This window comes from Alexandromys fortis, unplaced genomic scaffold (assembly GCF_014885135.2).
Source record: "Alexandromys fortis isolate MF-2015 unplaced genomic scaffold, M_Fortis_MF-2015_v1.1 scaffold_124, whole genome shotgun sequence".
Lineage (NCBI taxonomy): Eukaryota > Metazoa > Chordata > Mammalia > Rodentia > Cricetidae > Alexandromys > Alexandromys fortis.
In genome coordinates, this window is record NW_026067995.1 from 667,358 (window position 1) to 687,801 (window position 20,444).

General features: G+C 39.2%; 1 protein-coding gene across 2 annotated transcripts in view; it reads right to left on the reverse strand.

The window, feature by feature from the left end:
• Nucleotides 1–8,608: 8,608 nt before the first annotated feature.
• The window catches only part of LOC126512390 (guanylate-binding protein 1-like), a 16,502-nt gene continuing 4,666 nt past the window's right edge, over nucleotides 8,609–20,444 (reverse strand). Inside the window, exons 3-11 of one of the 2 annotated variants that reach the window (XM_050160148.1) lie at nucleotides 16,295–16,422; nucleotides 15,489–15,598; nucleotides 15,012–15,208; nucleotides 14,030–14,278; nucleotides 12,995–13,275; nucleotides 12,225–12,437; nucleotides 11,725–11,827; nucleotides 11,318–11,505; nucleotides 8,609–9,498 (exon numbers count right to left, since the gene is read on the reverse strand). In XM_050160148.1, the coding sequence (XP_050016105.1) occupies nucleotides 9,418–9,498; nucleotides 11,318–11,505; nucleotides 11,725–11,827; nucleotides 12,225–12,437; nucleotides 12,995–13,275; nucleotides 14,030–14,278; nucleotides 15,012–15,208; nucleotides 15,489–15,598; nucleotides 16,295–16,422 (1,550 nt within the window). In that variant the 3' untranslated portion in view covers nucleotides 8,609–9,417. The remainder of the gene's footprint in view (nucleotides 9,499–11,317; nucleotides 11,506–11,724; nucleotides 11,828–12,224; nucleotides 12,438–12,994; nucleotides 13,276–14,029; nucleotides 14,279–15,011; nucleotides 15,209–15,488; nucleotides 15,599–16,294; nucleotides 16,423–20,444) is intronic. The other variant, XM_050160149.1, reaches the window with a different exon arrangement.

Genomic DNA, 20,444 nt, shown 5'->3' on the forward strand with positions numbered 1-20,444 from the left:
GCAGTGGTGTGACAGGTCTCTTTGGACAAAGCTTTTTGTATCACACACACACACTCCTTTCTGGATATTCTTTACTCATGTTCATAAACAATTTCAGGATTTAGCTTTGTTCTAAGCTGAAAATGTCATATTGTTAAAGTGAGAAAAATATGAACATACTCATAGGACACAGTGAAGATTATCAACTGTCCTGTGTTCTTTTTGATTTCATGGTGTTTACAGACAAAGGAAGTGTGGACCCTGACATTTGTCCCATGTGCAGACATTGGGCAACTCTCAGTGTGGGAAGGCTGCATGGGTGGTGGCAGAGAAAATTTCTCTCCATGCAGAAGCTTCACCTCCCATAGTCAAAGCTTTCTTGGCTTTCATCAGGCTCCAGTCAACTATATTTCCTTTCAAATCTCCCTCTTTTTAATATTTTAAAATTTTTCTCCTTGCAGTTTTAGAATGACTTCTACTTTCACAGAATTGGAAACTCAACATAAATTCCTTTCTATTCTTCCATGGAGCATGCCCACAGTCGCACCTGTTCTGAGACTTATCTCCATCTTTATCTGTGTCTCACTACTGTAACGTAAATCCGAGAAAATTTGAAAAAAATTGCAAATTTTGCAAATTTTGCAAAAGATTATTTAAAAATCTCTGAGGATAGCTGGGCGGTGGTGGCGCACACCTTTAATCCCAGCACTCGGGAGGCAGAGGCAGGTGGATCTCTGTGAGTTCAAGGCCAGCCTGGTCTAGAAGACCTAGTTCCAGGACAGGAACCAAAAAGCTACGGAGAAACCCTGTCTCGAAAAATAAAAAAAAGAAAAAGAAAAAGAAAAAAGAAATCTCTGAGGATAAATGCCGTCTACAACAAAGCAGAAGCACAGGTTAGGTGAAATCTGTTCATAAGTGATCAACCTGCTGTAACTGTTTCAAATGTGTGCTATACATAGTCTATAAAGTTAGAGAATCCTCTTCTAAATTTCTATAAGAAGGGAGCTAATTTCAAGACTATTAGCTGACACAGTCTCCCAGTGATGAAGGCATTGGCTCTGCATCAACACATTCAGAATAAATGCACCATAAAAAGTAACTGTCAAAGCTGTGGGTCTCATCACTCTCATGGAATATAGAAACACAAAAATACTTTCTGTTTTATTCTTTCATTGGTACTGGAAAGAAACTTAAGTCTTTGAAAGATGCAATTCTGATGGTACTTAACTTATAGAACAATGGCGGTGGTATAGTGTTTGCTTAATATACTTTGAGCGCACACTAGAATCGTGTGGTCTTGTTGAACATCACTTATACCTGAAACATTAAGAATCAGGCCCACAGTTTGATTTGTTTTAGGTCACATGAAAAATTTTATTTCTTTATTTATTTTTAATTTTAAAATTATTATTATTTTATTACTTTAAAAATACCAATCCAAATTCCCACATCTACCCCTCTTCCAACTTCCCTCCCATAATCTCCACACACACTCCCCTCACCCCCTTCCAATCTTAAGAGAGGGCAAGGCACCCTGCCCTATGGGAAGTACGAGTCCCTCCACACTACATCCAGATTGAACAAAGTATACATCCAAAGAGAATAGGATCCCCCAAACCAAAACATACAGTAGAGACAAATCTCAGTGCCTTTGTCATTTGCCCCTCAGTCTGTCCCAACCTTCAACCACATTCAGAGGGACTAGTTTGATCCCATGTTCATTCATTCCCAGTCTAATTGGAGCTGGTGAGCTCCCATTAGCTCAAGCACATTGTCTCAATGGGTGAACCCTTATGGTCTTGTTTTCCTTACTCATACTCTCCCTCCTGCTACTTTGCAACTGGACCTTGGGAGCTCAGTCCAGTGCTTTGATGTGTTTCTCTGTCTCTGTTTCCATCTGTTGTTAGACAAAGGTTGTATGGTGATATTTAATATAATCATCAGTCTGACTACAGGGCAAGGCCAGTTCAGGCACCCTCTCCTCTATTGCTTAGGGTTTTAGCTGGGGTCATCCTTATGGATTCCTGGGAATTTTACTACAGCCTCAACACGCCTTCATGATAAAGGTATTGGAGAGATTAGGGATACAAGGATCATATCTAAATATAATAAAAGCACTATACAGCAAGCCAACAGCTAACATCAAATTAAATGGAAAGAAACTCAAAGCAAGTCCACTAAAATCAGGAAAAAGACAAGGCTGTCCACTCTCCATATTTCTTCAATATAGTGATTGAAGTTCTAGCAATAAGACAACATAAGGAGATCAAGGGGGTTCAAATTGAAAAGGAAGAAGTCAAATTTTCATTATTTGCAGATGATATGGTAGAGTACATAAGTGACCCCAAAAACTCTACCAGAGAACTCCTACAGTTGATAAATAACTTCAGTGATGTGGCAGGATACAAGATCAACTAAAAAAAAAAAAAAACATATCCTTTTATACACAAAGGATAAAGAAGCTGAGAGGGAAATCAAAGAATCATCACCTTTCACGACAGCCACATATAGCATAAAGTATCTTGGGGTAACACTAACCAAGAAAGAAAAAGACCTATTTGACAAGAACTTTAAGTCTCTGAAGAAAGAAATTGAAGAAGAACCAGAAAATGGAAAGATCTCCCATGCGCTTGGATAGGAAGAATCAACATAGTAAAAATGGCAATCCTACCAAAGGCTAGCTATAGATTCAATGCAATCCCCATTAAAATCCCAACACAATTCTTCACAGACCTTAAGAGAAAACAATAATCAACTTCATATGGAAAAACAAAAACCCCAGGATAGCCAAAACAATCCTATACAATAAAGGAACTTCCAGAGGTATTACCTTCCCTGACATCAAGCTATATTAGAAAGCTACAGTAATCAACACAGCTTGGCATTGGCATAAAAACAGAGACATTGACCAATGGAATCGAATTGAAGACCCAGATATTAATCCACACACCTATGAACACCTGCTTTTTGACAAAGAAGCTAAAGTTATACAATGGAAAACAGAAAGCATCTTTAACAAATCGTGCTGGCATAACTGGATGTCAACCTGTAGAAGAATGAAAATAGATCCATATCTATCACCATGCATAATCAGGAAAGGCAGGTTACAAAACAAAAGGTTTAAGTAAGGTATAACAAAGCCCTTATAATTCTGTCCAAAATGCAGAGTTATATGCTATTTTCATGGTACTAAGGGATTTTAAAGAACTGCTCAATATAGTTACTGATTTGCAATATGCAGAAAGAGTTGTCTTGCATATTGAAACTGCTTAATTTATACCATATGATACCGAATTAATTTCATTATTCATTCAAGTTCAAGATCTAATCAGGAATAGGCTTTGTCCCATATACATATCACACATCTGGTCTGATACAGGTCTGCCAGGTCCTCTAGCACCAGGTAATGCAGAAATTGATCGATTATTGATTGGAAGTCTGCTGAAGAACTCAGAATTTCATAAGAAACATCATGTCAATAGCAAAGCTTTCAAGAAAGTTTTATATCACATGGCAACAAGTTAGGAAGTTTATAAAGAGATGTCTTGCTTGTTCTTTCTATAATCAAATACTGTTACCTAAAGGGAGTAACCCAAAGGGTACTCAAAGAAATAAAAACTGGAAGATGGATGTGTTCTACTTTACAAAATTCGGAAAATTAAAATATGTATATCACATCTTTGACACTTACTCAGGTTTTCTATGGGGAACTGCCTTGAGCTCAGAAAAGGCTGATTCAGTAATCACACATTTATTAGCAGTTATGGCCATCATGGATATACCTGTACAAATAATGACAGATAATTGTCCAGCATATGTGTTTAAAAAATGTAACAGTTTTTTGCTTATTATAATATAAAGCATATTACAGGTATTCCAAACAATACTACAGGTCAGGCAGTTATATAAAGATCAAACCAAACTATAAAGGACATGTTAAACAAACAAAAAGGGAATGAAAATACCCCCAGAAATAGATTACATAATTCTTTATTAACCTTGAATTTTCTAAATGCCAGTGATAAGAGAACAATGGCAGCAGATAAACACTGGATAATAGGAAAGACTTCTGAACTAAATTAGCCAGTGTATTTCAAAGATGTGTTGACCTCAGAATAGAAACCAGGAGATGTGCTACATTGTGGAAGGGGTTTTGTTCTTGTTTCTACAGGAGAAGAAAAGCTATGGATACCATCAAAATTAAAAAAGATTTTATTTGAAAAGGAAAAACCTCTTGAGACAGAGAAATGTCAGCTCCTCTACAGAGGTGACAATCATATGGGTGGTAAGGGAACCTCATAAAGGTTGGGTCAGGGTTCTGTTTTTGTCTTTGAAGGAAAATACACATTTTCAGAAAGTCAAGAGACCCTGGATGTTTGTATGCCCAAAGAGAAAAAAAGTAACTTTCCAGAAAGGATCACTGAACACAGAGGAATATGACTTATGAGGACAGGTCATCTGCAGTGTAAAATTTTAAACATATATTTTCTGTACATATACATAAATATCTAAAACCCAGTAGAAATAAAAACTCACTTAAAAATCAAGGCTGGCTTTGGTGTTGGACAATGGCTATCCTTGTCAAAATCTAAGTATGTTGCTAAAAGAAAAATTCAGCATTTCTGTCTCATGTCAGGAGACATCTGATATGGGACAGAAAGAAGAAAAATTTTATGAAAAATTTTACTTTTCTCCATATCTACTTTGTCTATAGCATATCTTCCATTGAATATATGTATGAATATATATGAATATATGAATAATGTTTAAGTTTTCCACAAAGAACAATAAATTTTATTGCAGTAATCTTTGAAGTTTCCAGGAAGAAGATAGGGCCCCACAACAATGATTCCACCTGGTGGATATGATGTCATAATGCATATAGCCCTACTTAAATAATGGTTTTGGCTACCAGCTGCTTAAGATGGTTCCAACTTGGTTAGCTGAAATGGTCCACCTTCTTACAACATTCTGGCCATAACTCCTAAAAAGAACCTCAGAAAAACTGTATCCACTCTTCAGAAACTATTGACAATTATACCAGACAGTAATCTTGAAACTTAATTATCATTTTACTTTTACTGAATTCTAGAGAAAGAACATCACTCCCATGACAGCTGGAAATAATTTTAGAAGACAATGTCCCCCATCCCAACACAGTTTGTCCTTAGAGTTAAGGACATGAATCCAGGTTTGATTATAACTGCCTGGGGTTGGGGGTTGGGGTGGAAATTATGTAGTGGTGGTTGGTGGGGTGAAAATTATCTAGGCTTAGGGATATCTTTGAAAAAATAAGGGAAATTGGATGGGATAATAGGTAGATTAGTGTAAGCTTATCACACTAATAATAATAATAAGTAATAGAGTGAATACTTGTGAGCTATTATTTATAGGCAATTTACATTGGTATAGATTCTTGTATATTGAATACAAGTTCAAATTATATTTGTTATATTAAATATGTTTCTATTTCTGTTGACAATATTTGTACACCTATGCAAAGTTATTTTGTCAGATTGTATGCGTGCATGCTTCTACCTCTGTTTAAGACATTTTATACATTGAAACAATTTTAGGATATATTTATAATATTGTGTTACAAACTTCTACCTCTGATCAAGATACTTGTACATTGTTTGCATTTTGAGGTCATTGTCCTCAATTGCTGCACAGTTTTTTTTAAAGATTGTTGTTATACAGGTATTAAGTATTATAGGCCAATAGTCATTCATGTTTGTTGTACTTATAGGTAGACTAATCAGGTTCTTTAGATGCACAGAGATTGTATTCTGCATATATAGGTAACCTTCAACTAATTCAAAGAACAGTAGGACATGGCATTTAAATAACTTCGGGTTCTGTTGATATGAGACACAGTTGCTACTGGCAGCACTGGTCTATTCCTGAGAGAATGTTGAGCAACAAAGACACTCCACTTGGAGTTTGTTTTCTTTGTGACAAAACTGGTCTTTGGGCAAGGAATTGCCCATGCCTTAACCACTGACAAAATGCACAATGTCTGGACAGGACAAGCAGAATAGAGGAAAAACTTCTGCTAAACCTTGCCAAGACAAGGTAAGATGGTTCTGAAATTTTTACTGTCTCTAAAAATTATCTGTTAGTTACTCTAGGCTTTAGCCAAAGTTGGTTGCTTCAATATTGCAAATGAGACTTCAGGTGATTACCCAGGTAGCCACTTGTCTCTGTTATCTGTTGCACATTTTGGAATCTGCTTGATGGTATTTCCTGCTTACTCAAGTGATATTATTGCCCTAAGAGGCCTTCAATGGGGGTTGAAGATTAGATAGTCATAGTTACTTTCTTCTTATGATTTAGTCATGTCCTTTCTAATACAAGACTTAGACTCCTTAGATAGGAATGATTATTGAAACATTTAGCATGTTCCTTGCTTAATATTGTTTATGATTGTTTATGCTGATTGTAATTCTAATTTTATACTTGATATTCGTTCTTATTATATGTAGTTTTATAATAGGCTTAGAACTCTTTTATTTAAACAAAAGGGGGAGGTGTTGTCAAATTTCTTCAGCCAATAGCCTTTAAGATACCAGCCCATGTGGGCATGGCCTCTTATACTATAATTGCTGATATAAAGTGCATGCTCATGCTCTCTCTCCTGCCTTCTGGATTTGGTTTTTTCCCTCATTTGTGCAGAGGTCTGTGATCTGTGATTCTTCCCCTAAATAAATAACCCTTTATTATATGTGATTCTGAGCTCATGTGGAATTATTTTGTAACTTCCATCTTCATTCCCCTGTAATAAGATAAATGACTACCTTAACTGTCATCAGAGAACTTTCATCTGATTGAAGCAGGTGCAGAGATTCACAACTAGCACTATACAGAGTTCCAGGAGTCCAGTTGAAGAGAGAGAGGAGCGCAATGATATGGGCAAAGTGGTCAAGACCATAATGGGCATGCCCACAGAATCAGCTGACCTGAGCTAGTAAGAGCTCACTGACTCTAGACTGACAGCTGAGGAACCTGCATGGGCACAAACTAGGTCCTTTGAATGTGGGTGACAGTTGTGTGGCTTTGGCAGTTTGTGGGGGCACTGGCAATGGGACCAGAATTTATCTCTAGTGCATGAACTGACTTTTTGGAGCCCATTCCCTATGTGGGGATACGTTTCTCAGTCTAGATACAGCAGGGAGGGCATTGGTCCTGCCTCAAATGATGTGCCAGACTTTATTGACTCCCCATGTGAGGCCTTACCGTCTTACTTCTTTGAGGAGCTGATGGGTTGTGGTGTGGAAGAAAGGTTGGGAGGGCAGGATGAGGGAAGGGAGGGGAACTGGGATTGGCATATAAAATAAAAAACAATTGTTTTAATAAAAAAGAGACTGAAATATTCTACTTGGTGATCTTAGGCTAATCAGTTATCTAGTGTCCAGGTTTTTTGCTTTCCTCTCTTCTTCCACCCTCTGAAGAGCCCATTTTACCCATTGCAGTAAACCTTGTTAGGGCAGAGACTGGGTCTAACGAGTCTTCTTGCTGCCCTGCACATTGCCCACAGTGCTGTGCGCACAGCATCTGTTCTCAGAAAACACCTACATGCATTGCATCCATTGTTTTCCTAACTTGAAGGTCCTGCCTCTGTTCTACTGGAAAATCTGTGATTTTTGTTGCTGTGCAGTGGAGTTTGCTACTGAGTTCATTTTGTAAAATGCAGTTTAGCATAAAACATCCCACACCTGATATTCGTAATCTCAGGACTTGGATAAACTTTTCAGCAGCCTAATGTACAACACACTGCACAAATCAGACTGTAACCCATTCAAGAAGTCATGTGGTTTCTTGACATCCAGGCTGTTTCTGAGGAGCTGAGCCTGTCTGCTTTCACTTTCAATCTTGTGCTCATAATGACACCAACAAATGTTCAGAAGGAAATTTTTTTTTTCAGGGACATCACATGCACCTAAAAATCAATATAAGTGGCTTCCCCAGTAGGGCCCATGACCCAACTCCCTTTAGTCATGGTCTTTGCCCTGGCTTTCAGTATCAGATTTGCATTCAGGTGGAGTTGGCCTTAGATCTAATCAGAAGGCACTCACAATCAGTGAGCCACTCCAGTGATTACATCCTGCCTAGCATGTTGGAAGCTGGAGGAGGGAAGTCTCATACCCAAGCAGGGCTGTTGGTGACAGCTCTCCTCAGCAACCTGCATACTTCTGTTTGCTTCCATGAGAACCATTCAGCAAAAGAGAGTCCAGTTTCATTCCAGCTTGATTTCTCATGGTCCTGCAGGCAAAGTGTGCTGACTCTGTCCTCAGTTGCTCTCCCTATTATTTTTGAAATGGGGTCTCTCAATAAACCCAGAGCCCATTTGTTGACTAGGCTGGCTGACTAGTAGAACCCAAGGATCATTCTGTCTGCCTTTCCCCAACTTCAGTGCTCGGCTTCCAGGTGTGTGCCACCATGTCTGGTTTGTTACATGGGAGAAAAGCTCTGAATTTTTGTGCTCATGTTTGCACAGCAAACTGAGCCACAGCCCCCAACAGTTCTTGATCCCTTTAAAAACTGTTAACTACTTACTTTGCACTTCTGGTAGTTGGAGTATATTATATATATATATGCCTTAATACTAAGAGTTGGTCGAAAATATGGGAAAATAATCTTTATTCTGCTTGTGGAAAAATCAAAAGGATTTCAGGTATAACTGCTAAAAAATGGAAAAGAGTAGAGTAAGTTTATGGTTACAGATAAACCATTAAAATACACTTGATACTGTAGATTACCCATCATCATTTAAAGTCATCCTTAAGGTCTACATTATGCTTTGTTGACATCATGTTAGCATGCAATCAGTGTTAAATATTAAAGTTTAGAAAAGTAATGTAACAGTTTCAATCTCTCCATGTACATTCCCTTCATTGGCCCATGGATCTGTAAAACAGCTTCTTGTCATGGTAATGGGTTCTTCCATATTCCTTTGGATATCTCATCTCCAGGCAGGTGTCTTGATTTATAATGGAGTGTGTTCATAGGGTTAACCATCATCAGTGTCCACAAATAATTCCACTGCTGAAAAGTTGAGTGTTTTGATATTTCATACAATGGAAAACTTTACATTGTGGGAAATAAGGTTGGTTGTCCCTGTCCTTTAGATCTATCACATCCTTGGACAACTGGATTCCTAATTATGAACCAATACTTAATAATACAATAAGTGTCTTGAGATCATCTGGAAAGGTGCCTTTCTTCTAAGTGGTGTTGTTGGTACCTCTTTTGTGAGAAAGACATCAATGGCATCTTTGGTACCCAATCTTATATGAAGATGAACATGATTTCCATGATTGCACTGAACATCTTTGCATATTTTTAATTTGTGTTTCACATAGAGTCACTCCTGTTCCAAATTCTACACCCTTTTCAGTTCTGCTTTGAATGGCAGGATAGCACTACTCTTTTAGGCCTTTAGCACAACACACATCCAAAAACCTTTCTCCTTTTCCTGAAATGAAGTCTTTCATTCTCTTCCCGTAGTTCTGCACATTCCTAAAAAGTAACAGAGACAATGAATATTGTACTGGGTTGATCCTTATGTTTTATGCAGTTTTCATCATGATTTTTATTATTAATTTCTTAATTTTTTCACAAACTTATTTTTTCTTGAATTATAACCTTTTATTATTCGTGAGTAAACTTTAATGTTGAGAGGTTTGCTTTTGCTTTTCCTTTTTGGAATTTTTTAGCCTCCTCCTCAAATTATACTTTTTCCTGGGTAGCTGTAGTCACTTTTCTTAGGACTCCTTTAGCTAAGAAACAGTTCCATTGATGAACCTAAGCTACCAGCATTGATTTTTTTTCCTTCATCAGTTGTTTATAACCTCTGTAGGTAATCTTAATCATGAGTTTATATTCAAGTTGCATCATTATAGACTTTAATTTAATAAACCCTTACTCACCCCTTATGTAAATATTCACCACAGAAATGAATTCTGAATATCTAACTAAGGCTATAAATCTTAGTCTAAGAAATTTAACCAGGAGTAGGGGGTAAGGACATGTCTGAATCAGAAACATGACTGCTAGGTAAGAACTAGATACAGCACTGTTCTGCAATACCAGACCTGTAAGGCAGATATTGGCAGATCCTTAAAACTTAGCAGCCAGTAGCTAATGATGCTGGCTTCATCAGTGATCTTGAGGTTCAGTAAGAGACCCTGTCTAAAAAATACTGTGGAGAGTGATGGAGGAAATTGAAAGTAAATCTCTGGCCTTCACATCCATGTGCACAGATGAACAAGCACTAACATATACACACAGGTGTATACACACACACACACGCACACACACACACACAGAGAGAGAGAGAGAGAGAGAGAGAGAGAGAGAGAGAGAGAGAGAGAGAGAAGAGAAGGGGTGGGAAGGAGAAAATTAATGTAAGCTTCTAAGACTTGGTAGCAGGGTGACAGATGACAGGTAAGAAAATAGAGTCCCAAACTAAAGATAATGAATTTCCTCATCTAACTCCCAACTGAACACAAATTGAAAGCAGAGTATAGGAAAACAGAGTGACAGATAGACTGTTACATAGTTGGAAAGTTAAATAGTTCCTCTCCTCATAAGCACTCTCTTAAGAACAAACTCATAGCAAGTGAGACAGAAAACTACCGTTGTGGGATACCACTATGGGAAAAACAGCCTAATCTATTGTATGTGTACATAAATAGTGATTTTTTTTGTGACAGGAGCTATTGCCGTAGTGGATTTTGAATCCCTATAGAGCTGAGGATGATTTTGACCTTTTGATCCTCCTGTCTCTACTTCCCAAAGTACTAAGATGGTATATTTAATCTTAAGTGAACCTGTGTTTCTTTATTCTATGTAATAGGAATATAGTTCTTGGTTCATAGAGTCCTAAGAAATAAATAAAAATATAAAACAAAGAACATAGCTGCCAAAATATAGCATATATATTACTAAATGACTTAGTGTGATGTCATTAGTAATCGATCACTTAATCACCAGATATGGGCTGCAGACTATCAAGCAGATATTTAGGAATTGACAGCAGATGGGATCTGGCTTGGTTAACCTTTAGGCTTCATTAAATTTCTTGATGAACAGAAATGGAGAGAACAGGAAACTGGATACGTGGCTCAGTGGTACAGAGTGTGTTACAGGCTGGAAATCAGTTCCAAACATTCAAGTTAGGTGGCTCACAAGCACATATAGCTCCTGGTCCAGGGGACTTGACTCTCCCTTTGGGACTTTACAGATACAACTACATGCACATGTACAAATTCATACATACATACGCACACACACATTTTAAAATATTTTCTAAATGAAGTTGGTGCAATTTAAATACCAAAGATATCTTCAAATGTGCTCTCTTCTCCTTGCTCAACTGGGCCTGGACCTTCTCCATCTTCTCAGTCAACACTTTTATATGTTTCTCATGACTCTTTTTCTGTTGCAGCAACTGCTTATTCTCCTGTTGCATTTCCTCCTGCATTCTTGCTGCAGCCTGAGTGGCTTCAGCTCTCACACGCTCCACTGGGAAGGCAATCAAGAAGGAATATGTAAATGCAGCATGTGATGCTCTCTTCCTCACCTGCTCCATTGTTACTGCTGACATCATAGTACTACCATGTCTGATACTAGCCATCGAGACACAGCTTTGTCCTTTAAGTTTGCTTGAAGGTCCCGGTTTTAAAAATAATCTAAACATTCCACAGCTTTTGAGGGCATGTAGTCCATTAAGTTGTGCCTTACCTTCAGTCTCCTTTTCCTTTTCTTTCAGAGTCTGGTCTGTCTGTAGAATTGCATCACTCACTTCTTCCTTTGACTGCAAAAATTTCTGCAGAACTTCTTCAGCCTTCAAGTCCAGAAAATATGAAGTTAACAGCAGGAATGAGTGAAAGCTTTTGTGCCTATCTTCATATCCTCCCTTTACTATAGTGATGCCTAGCCTGACTTCGGAATTAAAGGGGCTATCTTGGGTCCTTTCAACACAAAGAGTCCAGCTTAAACACAGGATAACAGTCACACTGGTGGTCAATGTGATTGTCCAGTGTGAACTCAAGTGTTGAGTGATTGCACTGTCTCTGATGAGTAAGCAGGACACATCAAGTGTGACAGCCTTCACGTATGTGATGTTGAAGAAGCAAATGCCTGGAATACAGACAGTAATATCCTCTCATAGTGATGCTTAGGGTCATACTGTTCTGTGAAGAAGGTCAGAAGCTTCCTAGAACACACGTAACCTTGTTTACCTGAACCCCCTTCCTAGGTTCCTCATAGTACTTTTTCTTCAACTCCCGTATCTTCTGCATAAAAATAAAGTATCCCCCTGGTTTAAAATAAATCCCATGCTTCAAGTCTTCTTCTAGAGGACTGAAAATACCCTGAAGCAGAGCCGAGCAGTGGTCTGAGGACACCTGTGCATTCTTCTTAAAGAATTCTTCTAGCTTTGCTTCTAATCTGGTCTTTGATGTAAAAATGAAAAGAAAAACATTAAGAAGGGTAAGAAGCCTGACGACAACCAACACAAAACCCAAACAACTGAAGGAAAACATACAAGCACTGACTATAACCACATCCTTCCTCTGATGCCAGCCTTTACTGATGTCTCCCTTGCTCCTTGGCAGTGAAGTTCAAAGCAGAGATTTACACTTTTAGAGGTAAACTGTTTTTTCCATACTGGACCAGAGATGACCCATGAAATAAAAAAAAAAATTTCTTTGTCACTGAATTGAGCATTGAATCAGTCTACTGGCACTGGGCATGCAGCTTGATCAGACACACTAATTACTTCTCTGTACTTAATAAAGGAGAGATGTTACTAGCTTACATTGAAAGAACAGATATTTTAAGTTTTGTGTCTATGATAATCCATTTTGTCATATTTGGCATGATTACTAAAAAGTAGCTCTTACTACTTTAAAGTTTAATAGCAGCTGCCTGCCTCAAAAACTGCTTTCTTTTCCTCACAGCAAGTTGCCTTTCAAAATCTACTTCCAGGTAAACTTAAGAGAAATATTACCATTACTTGCATTAAAAACACTTGATTAATGTCTTTGAAGGAATTCTCCATAAAGATCTTGATGGCTTCTTTCTCACTGGCCCTGTGCAGGTCCAGCAGCTCCTGGAGGGTCTCTGTGGGCAGCTGCAACTTCTGGCTCATCTGCTGGTCATAGTGGGCAATGGCCTTTTGCACTGCAGCTTCATTCTCTGTCTGGGACAAAGCCAGGACAGCATTCTCCAGACAGGGTAAACCTCCACTGCTGATGGTGTTGATATAGGTTGTCACCAAGCTCTCTAGTCCTACAACCAGGAAACAGGTGACAATATTTGCTAGAGATGGACGAAGGAAATACTACTCTGTGTAATTCTGGATATGACAATCATTGGTGCCTTAAAGCATCAGTGTTCTCAGTATCATTTGGAGGAATGACAGACAGAAACATCTCAGCCTCTACCTCACTTTGAAAAAAATTAGGCCTTTCTCTTAGGCAAGATCCTCTCCTGAGATGTGTTAGACCCCAAAGGCTAAGAAGACTGGATGGAGATTGCATGGACCTGTGTCTATGGAATGTTTGTGTCATGAGACTGGGCTCCACACCTCCCCCATTTTTGTCTGTCACCATCCCTGTCCACAGTAAGCATTTAACTCCACTTTTGTAATAAAACACGCACTCTCAGTCAGAAATTCCCCGTCAGGTTGATTAGAATAGTTTGTTTTGCCCAAGAAAACTTTCTGTATGTGCTAATGACAAGTTCTGTGTGGATTTTATTGTACTTACATCAAAGTTTAAAGGTCACACTTGTTTATTTGCTGTCTAGTGATTGCAGGTACAGTTTTCTAGAGTAATTTAAAAGGTGTTGTTTTTGTCTCTTTTCTCTTTATCCAAAAAAAGTGATAGACAAAATATATTATAAATATTATAAATGCTGGAACCATTTACAGCTTCACACTACAGTGGTATGGGTCTACATTTCTTCAAGGCTGAAGTTGGTCATTGCTATCGCATAATGCTCTGGCCTAAACAGTTAGCAAAAAGACTGGGAAGGGACTCACGTGGTCCATTGACCTTGATGCCTCCTGAAAGCCTTTTAACCTTGGAACAGCTGAACACGTAGGAACAGAAATCTGCCACCTGTTCCACAAAGTCAGAGTACAGATCATGATCCTGTAGTGATTCCAGCTGGCCAAGCTTCTTCCCCGGTGCTGGCCTCTCAAAGACAAAGCATTTCTTCTTTGGGAAGAACTTGTGGATACAAAGCCTAGGCATATTTAATTCTTTTTCTTTATCTCTTTGGCCAGTACCTAGATAGAGCAAAAACAGAATTTTCAGCCATCACATGCAAAGTGAACATATATTTTAAAATTTTATCATGTGAGGTTTTGTAATCCTAGCTTGCTAGAAGCTGAGGAAGGAGGATTTTAAGTTAAGGCCAACCTGAGTCAGAAGGTGAGACCCTGAAAATACAAATCAAAAAAAAAACAGAAAAGGAAAAGTAGGGGTGATATTTGCTTTAAAGATTTTCAGTCTAGGAAAGGCTGAATGCTCTGATAGACTTCTCAGGGAAAGGGTCTTCATTCTAAATATTCACTTTACTTACTGTAGATATACTGTGTATTTTGACAATATGTAAACCCTCAATTACAGCATCATTTCATTTCTAAAGACTCCTGGAAGAACACCAGCTGTGTGGGGTCACACTGTACCAACTGTTGGACTAGGATATTGGTAACACTTGCCCCACCTTTCTCAAATATATCTTCATATGTACCATATTCTCTGCTTCAATATAAAAACAACTCAGAAGGTGAGAAATCAAATTAATTACTATATAGGTAAAGGTGCAAGACAAATTTGTTTTTTGTACAAGAAAGAAAATATTTAAGTCAATATATTAAATCATGTATTAAGTGTTAATCTTTAGGAGTACTAATTAGAAGAAATAGAAGCTGCAGGTGTAAGAAAATTATAGATAGAAACATCTGGATTATCAGGGGTTTAATTAGCATTTTCATTCAGCAGTTGTGAGTCTTTTACCATATATAAGTCTCAGGCTATTCTCTAGGTATTCATCTGCAGAGATGGGTTTTCCATTTATTTTCAGCTCAAGAGAGAAGTCCCTCACAGTCCACACGAAATCCGGGAAGAAACTCACAAACTCATCTGAGGCATCCACCTCATCCTGGTCAGATGAGGATCTTGTTCTGATTCTGTCTGTCAGCTCTGTCACATAGCTGAACAGATAATTAAGGAAAACCCCAGAAACAACCAGAACACCAACCACAGCTCCAGGTGACCATCCTGTATTAGTTGCACATCTTCCTGGAACCTAGTCCTAAACCTTCATTTGCCTTGTTCCTAACATCAATGTGGACACTGTAGCTACATATATGTGAGGGTTTTTTGTTTGTTTGTTTTATAGTTCGTTAACCAAGAGTCAGAGTCATGGAGCTGGTTTAGGAGGCTAGGCCACTCCACGTGCTCTGGTGCAGTTCTGGCCCTCAGAAAGGATACTGCAGCTGGTCCATGGCCTGCTGGTTGATGGCTCCCATGCTGTTGTACACAAAGGTGCTACTGAGAAGTACAGCCAGGGCAAAGATCCAGCAGTCGCTCTGGTTGTCACCCTGGAAGTACGAACACACATGGGCAAGGATTATGTTTTGTTCTTGTGTCACTTTCCAGATCAGAAGTGGTAAAGCACACTCAGAGGGGATTTTAACCTAGGAAACAAAACACTTTTGTGACCTATACAAGGTGCAAAACTAAACAAAAGAAACAGCAATCAACTAACAGATGCTGTCCACAGCACCTGCAGAGCGAACGCCCTTTTGGTTTGCGTTTGTACGTGTGATGATTCTCACTGGTGCTGCTTAGTCTGTTAGTGTTTCAGTACTGCAGACTACCATCCTGCTGGTCTATGATTCAGTCTTGGGACAAGTTCCTTTATTTTTTGGTTAAACATAGCACATGTTATATAATAAATGTGAAAAGTATGCTATTATGAAGTTTAAACTCTTATTTTAAAATCACAGTTCCAATGAGAAGGCTTGGTGGGTAAAAAGGCTTACTGCCCAACCTTAGAGCCTGAGTTCAATCCCTAGAAGTCACATGGTGGAAAAGAGAACTGACCCCATGTTTTACTCTAATCTACACATGTCATGTAGAACATATACTGGGGAGTATGTAACATACACACAGGCTCATGCTCATACATAATACATACATACATACATACATACCACTTTTAAGGCAACATAGAGAACAATGAAGAATATTCAGAAATTAGGGAATGAATTTTAGTCTGTGCCCTCAATTCTTACTTTTTCAACATCACCCAAGCCCTCTGTGTCAAGCAGAACTAAGGTGGTGTCTGCCTTCTGGGGATGAGGCACACACCACATCCAGATCCCCTTGGTGTGAGACTGCACTGTGGAGCCCAGAGAGAAGCCTGAAAAGCAGAGAGGAAAAGAGATTAGATGTGCAGGAAAAAGGGCTTCCTGGAAGTGATTACAAAATTAGCATAATCAAAGAAAAACATATCTTATTGATTAATTGTGCCTACTGTTTTTGCAGAGGACAAAAGTTTGGATCTCAGAGTCTACACAACAGTTCAAACCTGTCTATAACTCCGGTTTCAGGGAGTTTATGTCCCTTATAACATCTGTGAATACCAGGCATGTACATGACACTCAGACAAAATACTCATAGCCGTAAAATTGAAATAAATATCTTTTGAAAAATCAGCTCAATCAAGTCAGGAGAATTAGCTGAAGCCAAAGCTAGTGCTGATCTCATAGTTAGAGATGTAACAGAAATAAGTTTTCAGATATGCATAATGCAAGTCACAAGACCTCCAAACTTTCACTAAGGTTCCACAGAAAACATGTAGCAGGGTCAGTCTCTCTCGTGCAGTGCTATGTGTGAAGTGGTGGGGGTATAGCTGAGGTAACAATGGAGACCCCAGGAAGTTTGAGATGCCAGGACTGTGGGATGTTCACTGAGGAAAGCTGGAGTCAATGAGTGGACCTAGCTAGATAAAACCTTTGTATCCTGTAAAGAGCAGGACCCTAGAGCCAGGGTCTGCAAGCTGATGTTCTCTAGAAAAGGCCACCATATGCCCTATGTGCTGCATACGGAAAGACAGGGTTAGGTGTTTGCCCTTCTGGGTTCAGTCTCGCTATGATGTATTCTGTCCTTCCTGTCCCCCTGAACACTGGAAATGGGGATGCTTATTCTGTACCATTGTATATTACAGATTGCGTTGAGTCTCAGATGAGCTGCTAGACTTTCATATGCTGTTAGAACTATAAGATTGTGTGGACTTTTGTAGTTGATCTAACTGCATTTGGGGGCCAAGGCAAAATAATATGGTTTGAATGTAAATGTTCATCATAGGACCATGTATCTGAATACTTGGTCCCTAGTTAGTGGCAATGTGTTGGGACATATGAAAGCATTAGGTGGTAGGACCTGGCTACCAGAGGGCAGGCCTTCGAATGTTATAACATTGGCCCTCTGCTCTCTACTTCCTGGTCAGCCATGATATGAACAAGCCACAAACTCTTACCACTATACATTATAGTGGCATTTCAATTGTACTTTAATGGATAAAGCTTGCCTAATGATTGGGAAAGTCAAACAGACCCAGTGGCTAGCCTTACAGCCAGGCAGTAGTAACACACACCTTTAATCCTATTAGCCACACTAGTTGCTGGAGAAACGGGGCAATGCCTGCCTTTAATCCCACAACTAGGGAAGATTATAAAATGGGAGGAAACAACTCTCCAACACAGTCCCACTGTGAGACTTCTGGAGGCAGGATCTCCATTTCAGATTGAGGTAGAGGTAACAGCCAGTGACTGGCTGCTTTACTTTTCAGATCTTCAGGTTTAACCCCAATTTCTCTGAGCTTTTAATAATCATGCTTCATTCTTCCCTTTTGTCTATAATAAAAAGTGAGTTACGGATGGCAAGTGGGGTGGAAAATGAGGGCACCAGGTTCTTAAGACTGCTAACTGCGGACATGTGGGCATTGGGATCTTAGTGGGACCTGAAAAACTGGGGTGCTGGCCATGTCCTGGAGTATCTGGTTGCCTGAACACTGTCCAGGACCATTTAGGGACATTTGGTCCCAGTAAGATGTTTCCCCTTTTCTGCTGTGCCTTTCTCGAGAAGTCATTCTCCCCCCTTACCTCCTCCCTTTCTTGTTCCCTTCCCAAAATTAAAGCCTCATGTTGGCTGCCAAATGATGCATGATCAATAAAATCTCAGAAGACTGATATTGGGTTCAAACTGATGGTCAGAAATGCAAAATAGCTCTTACCTCAACCTAAGTCCAAAATGGCAATCCTGGCTCCAGAAATCTCTTGAGTGTTGTTCCCTCTCATTTTATAATTCTCTCTAGGGCTGGGATTAAAAGCGTGCACCACTGAGACTAAAGTCATGCATTGCCAGGTTTCTATGGCAAATTAATGTGGTTACTGGTATTAAAGGTGTGTGTTACCATTACCTGGTCTGTAAGGCTGGCCAGTGGAACTGTTTTCCTCTTAGATTTTCAGTCAAGCTTTATCTATTAAAATGCAATTGAAATGCCACTACACCACATAGTCCTGTCTCCTCTGCCATGATGGAATGATATCCCCTGTACTGAGCAAACTAAATCCTTCTTCCTTACATTGTTTCATCAGGCATTTTATCGGTGATAAGACTAATACAACCAAGAAAACCTGAAAATCTGCACTAATACAGGTGTCTCAATAGCTGTCTTTATGTCAGCATCATTCAGAGTACCCGGCTGTCTTGTCCACAGGCAAACAGATTAGCAATTTTAAACATACTTTATCACTAAACCACCAGAAGGAATAGGATTTTGGAACACTTTTCTTACAGTGACAAACCTTAAAGGTACCATGGTACTTGAAAGAACCAGTCACAAAATCCCCCAGTTTTTTTTTTCTGAATCTACATTCCTAGGACAGCCAAATTCATAGATATAGAACGTAGAATATGGTATAGGATGGTCAATGAGCAACTTGTAAAAAACGATGCTGAAAATAGATGCAAATTTGTTTAATGCTTCAGAAGTAGATACTTAAAAAAATTATAAAGATGAATCTTATATAACTTTCAATAATGAAAAAGTCAGTACATATAATATAGATAGTGCTGTGGGATAATACTCTTGTATACTGTAAAGATTTGTCACTCATATTGGTTTAATAAAATGCCAATTAGCCAGGTAGGAAGTATAGGTGGGGCAACCAGACTAGGAGAATTCTGGAAAAGACAGAAACTCAGTTGCAAGTCAAATGCAGAGGAAACAAGATGAGAATGTTTTACTGAGAAAAGGTCCAAAGCTGTATGGCTAAACATAGATAAGAATTACGGATTAATTTAAACTGTAACAACTAGTTAATAATAAGCCTGAACTAATAGGCTAAAGAGTTTGTAATTAATATAAGCCTCTATGTGTTTCTTTGTGACTGAAGAGCTGTGAGATCAGGCAGGACAGAAACTTCCATGTACAAATGATGCCCAAATGTTTGGCAAGAAATTCCACATAAAGCCCGAGAAAGCAAAAATAAATTATTCTAGACAGACAAGAACAGAGTCAAGCACAACTTCTTGGTAACCATCTTTACTCCAGTAGGCTCTTGTTTACTGGCAGCAAGCAGAAGCACGGATCCTTTAAGAGAGACTTCCTGACTCAATGTTAGCAGCAAAAACTGCATGGCTGCTCCTTTAAAGGCCCTGTTACTAAACATTTAAATGGTGTTTAAGAGCAGCCAGTGGCATGCTTCTTTGTGGTAGCATGGGCCTGAAAACTCCACAGAGTTGTGGCAACAAGCATGGCTCCTGACAGTACCTCTGTCATGAAGCTAGACTCTCAGACAGCCAAAGAGTGGGACAGATCCAGCCACCAAAGCAGTGGCTTTTTTTTAGCTTTTTTTTAAATTTTTATTTATTTATTAAAGATTTCTGATTCTTTCCCGCCACTGCCTCCCATTTCCCTCCTCCTCCCCCAAACAAGTCCCCCTCCATCATCAGCCCAAAGAGCAATCAAGTTTCCCTGCCCTGTGGGAAGTCCAAGGACCACCCACCTCCATCCAGGCCTAGTAAGGTGAGCATCCAAACTGCCTAGGCTCCCACAAAGCCAGTTCGTGCAGTAGGATCAAAAACCCATTGCCATTGTTCTTGAGTTCTTGAGCCTATAATTAGTGATCCTAGAGAAGCTAAATAAGGAGAACCCAAAGAAAAACATATAGGCATCCTCCGGAATACTAACCTTCATCAGGCGATGAAAGGAGACAGAGACAGAGACCCACATTGGAGCACCGGACAGGAATCTCAAGGTCCAAATCAGGAGCAGAAGGAGAGAGAGCACGAGCAAGGAACTCAGGACCGCGAGGGGTGCACCCACACACTGAGACAATGGGTATGTTCTATCGGGAACTCACCAAGGCCAGCTGG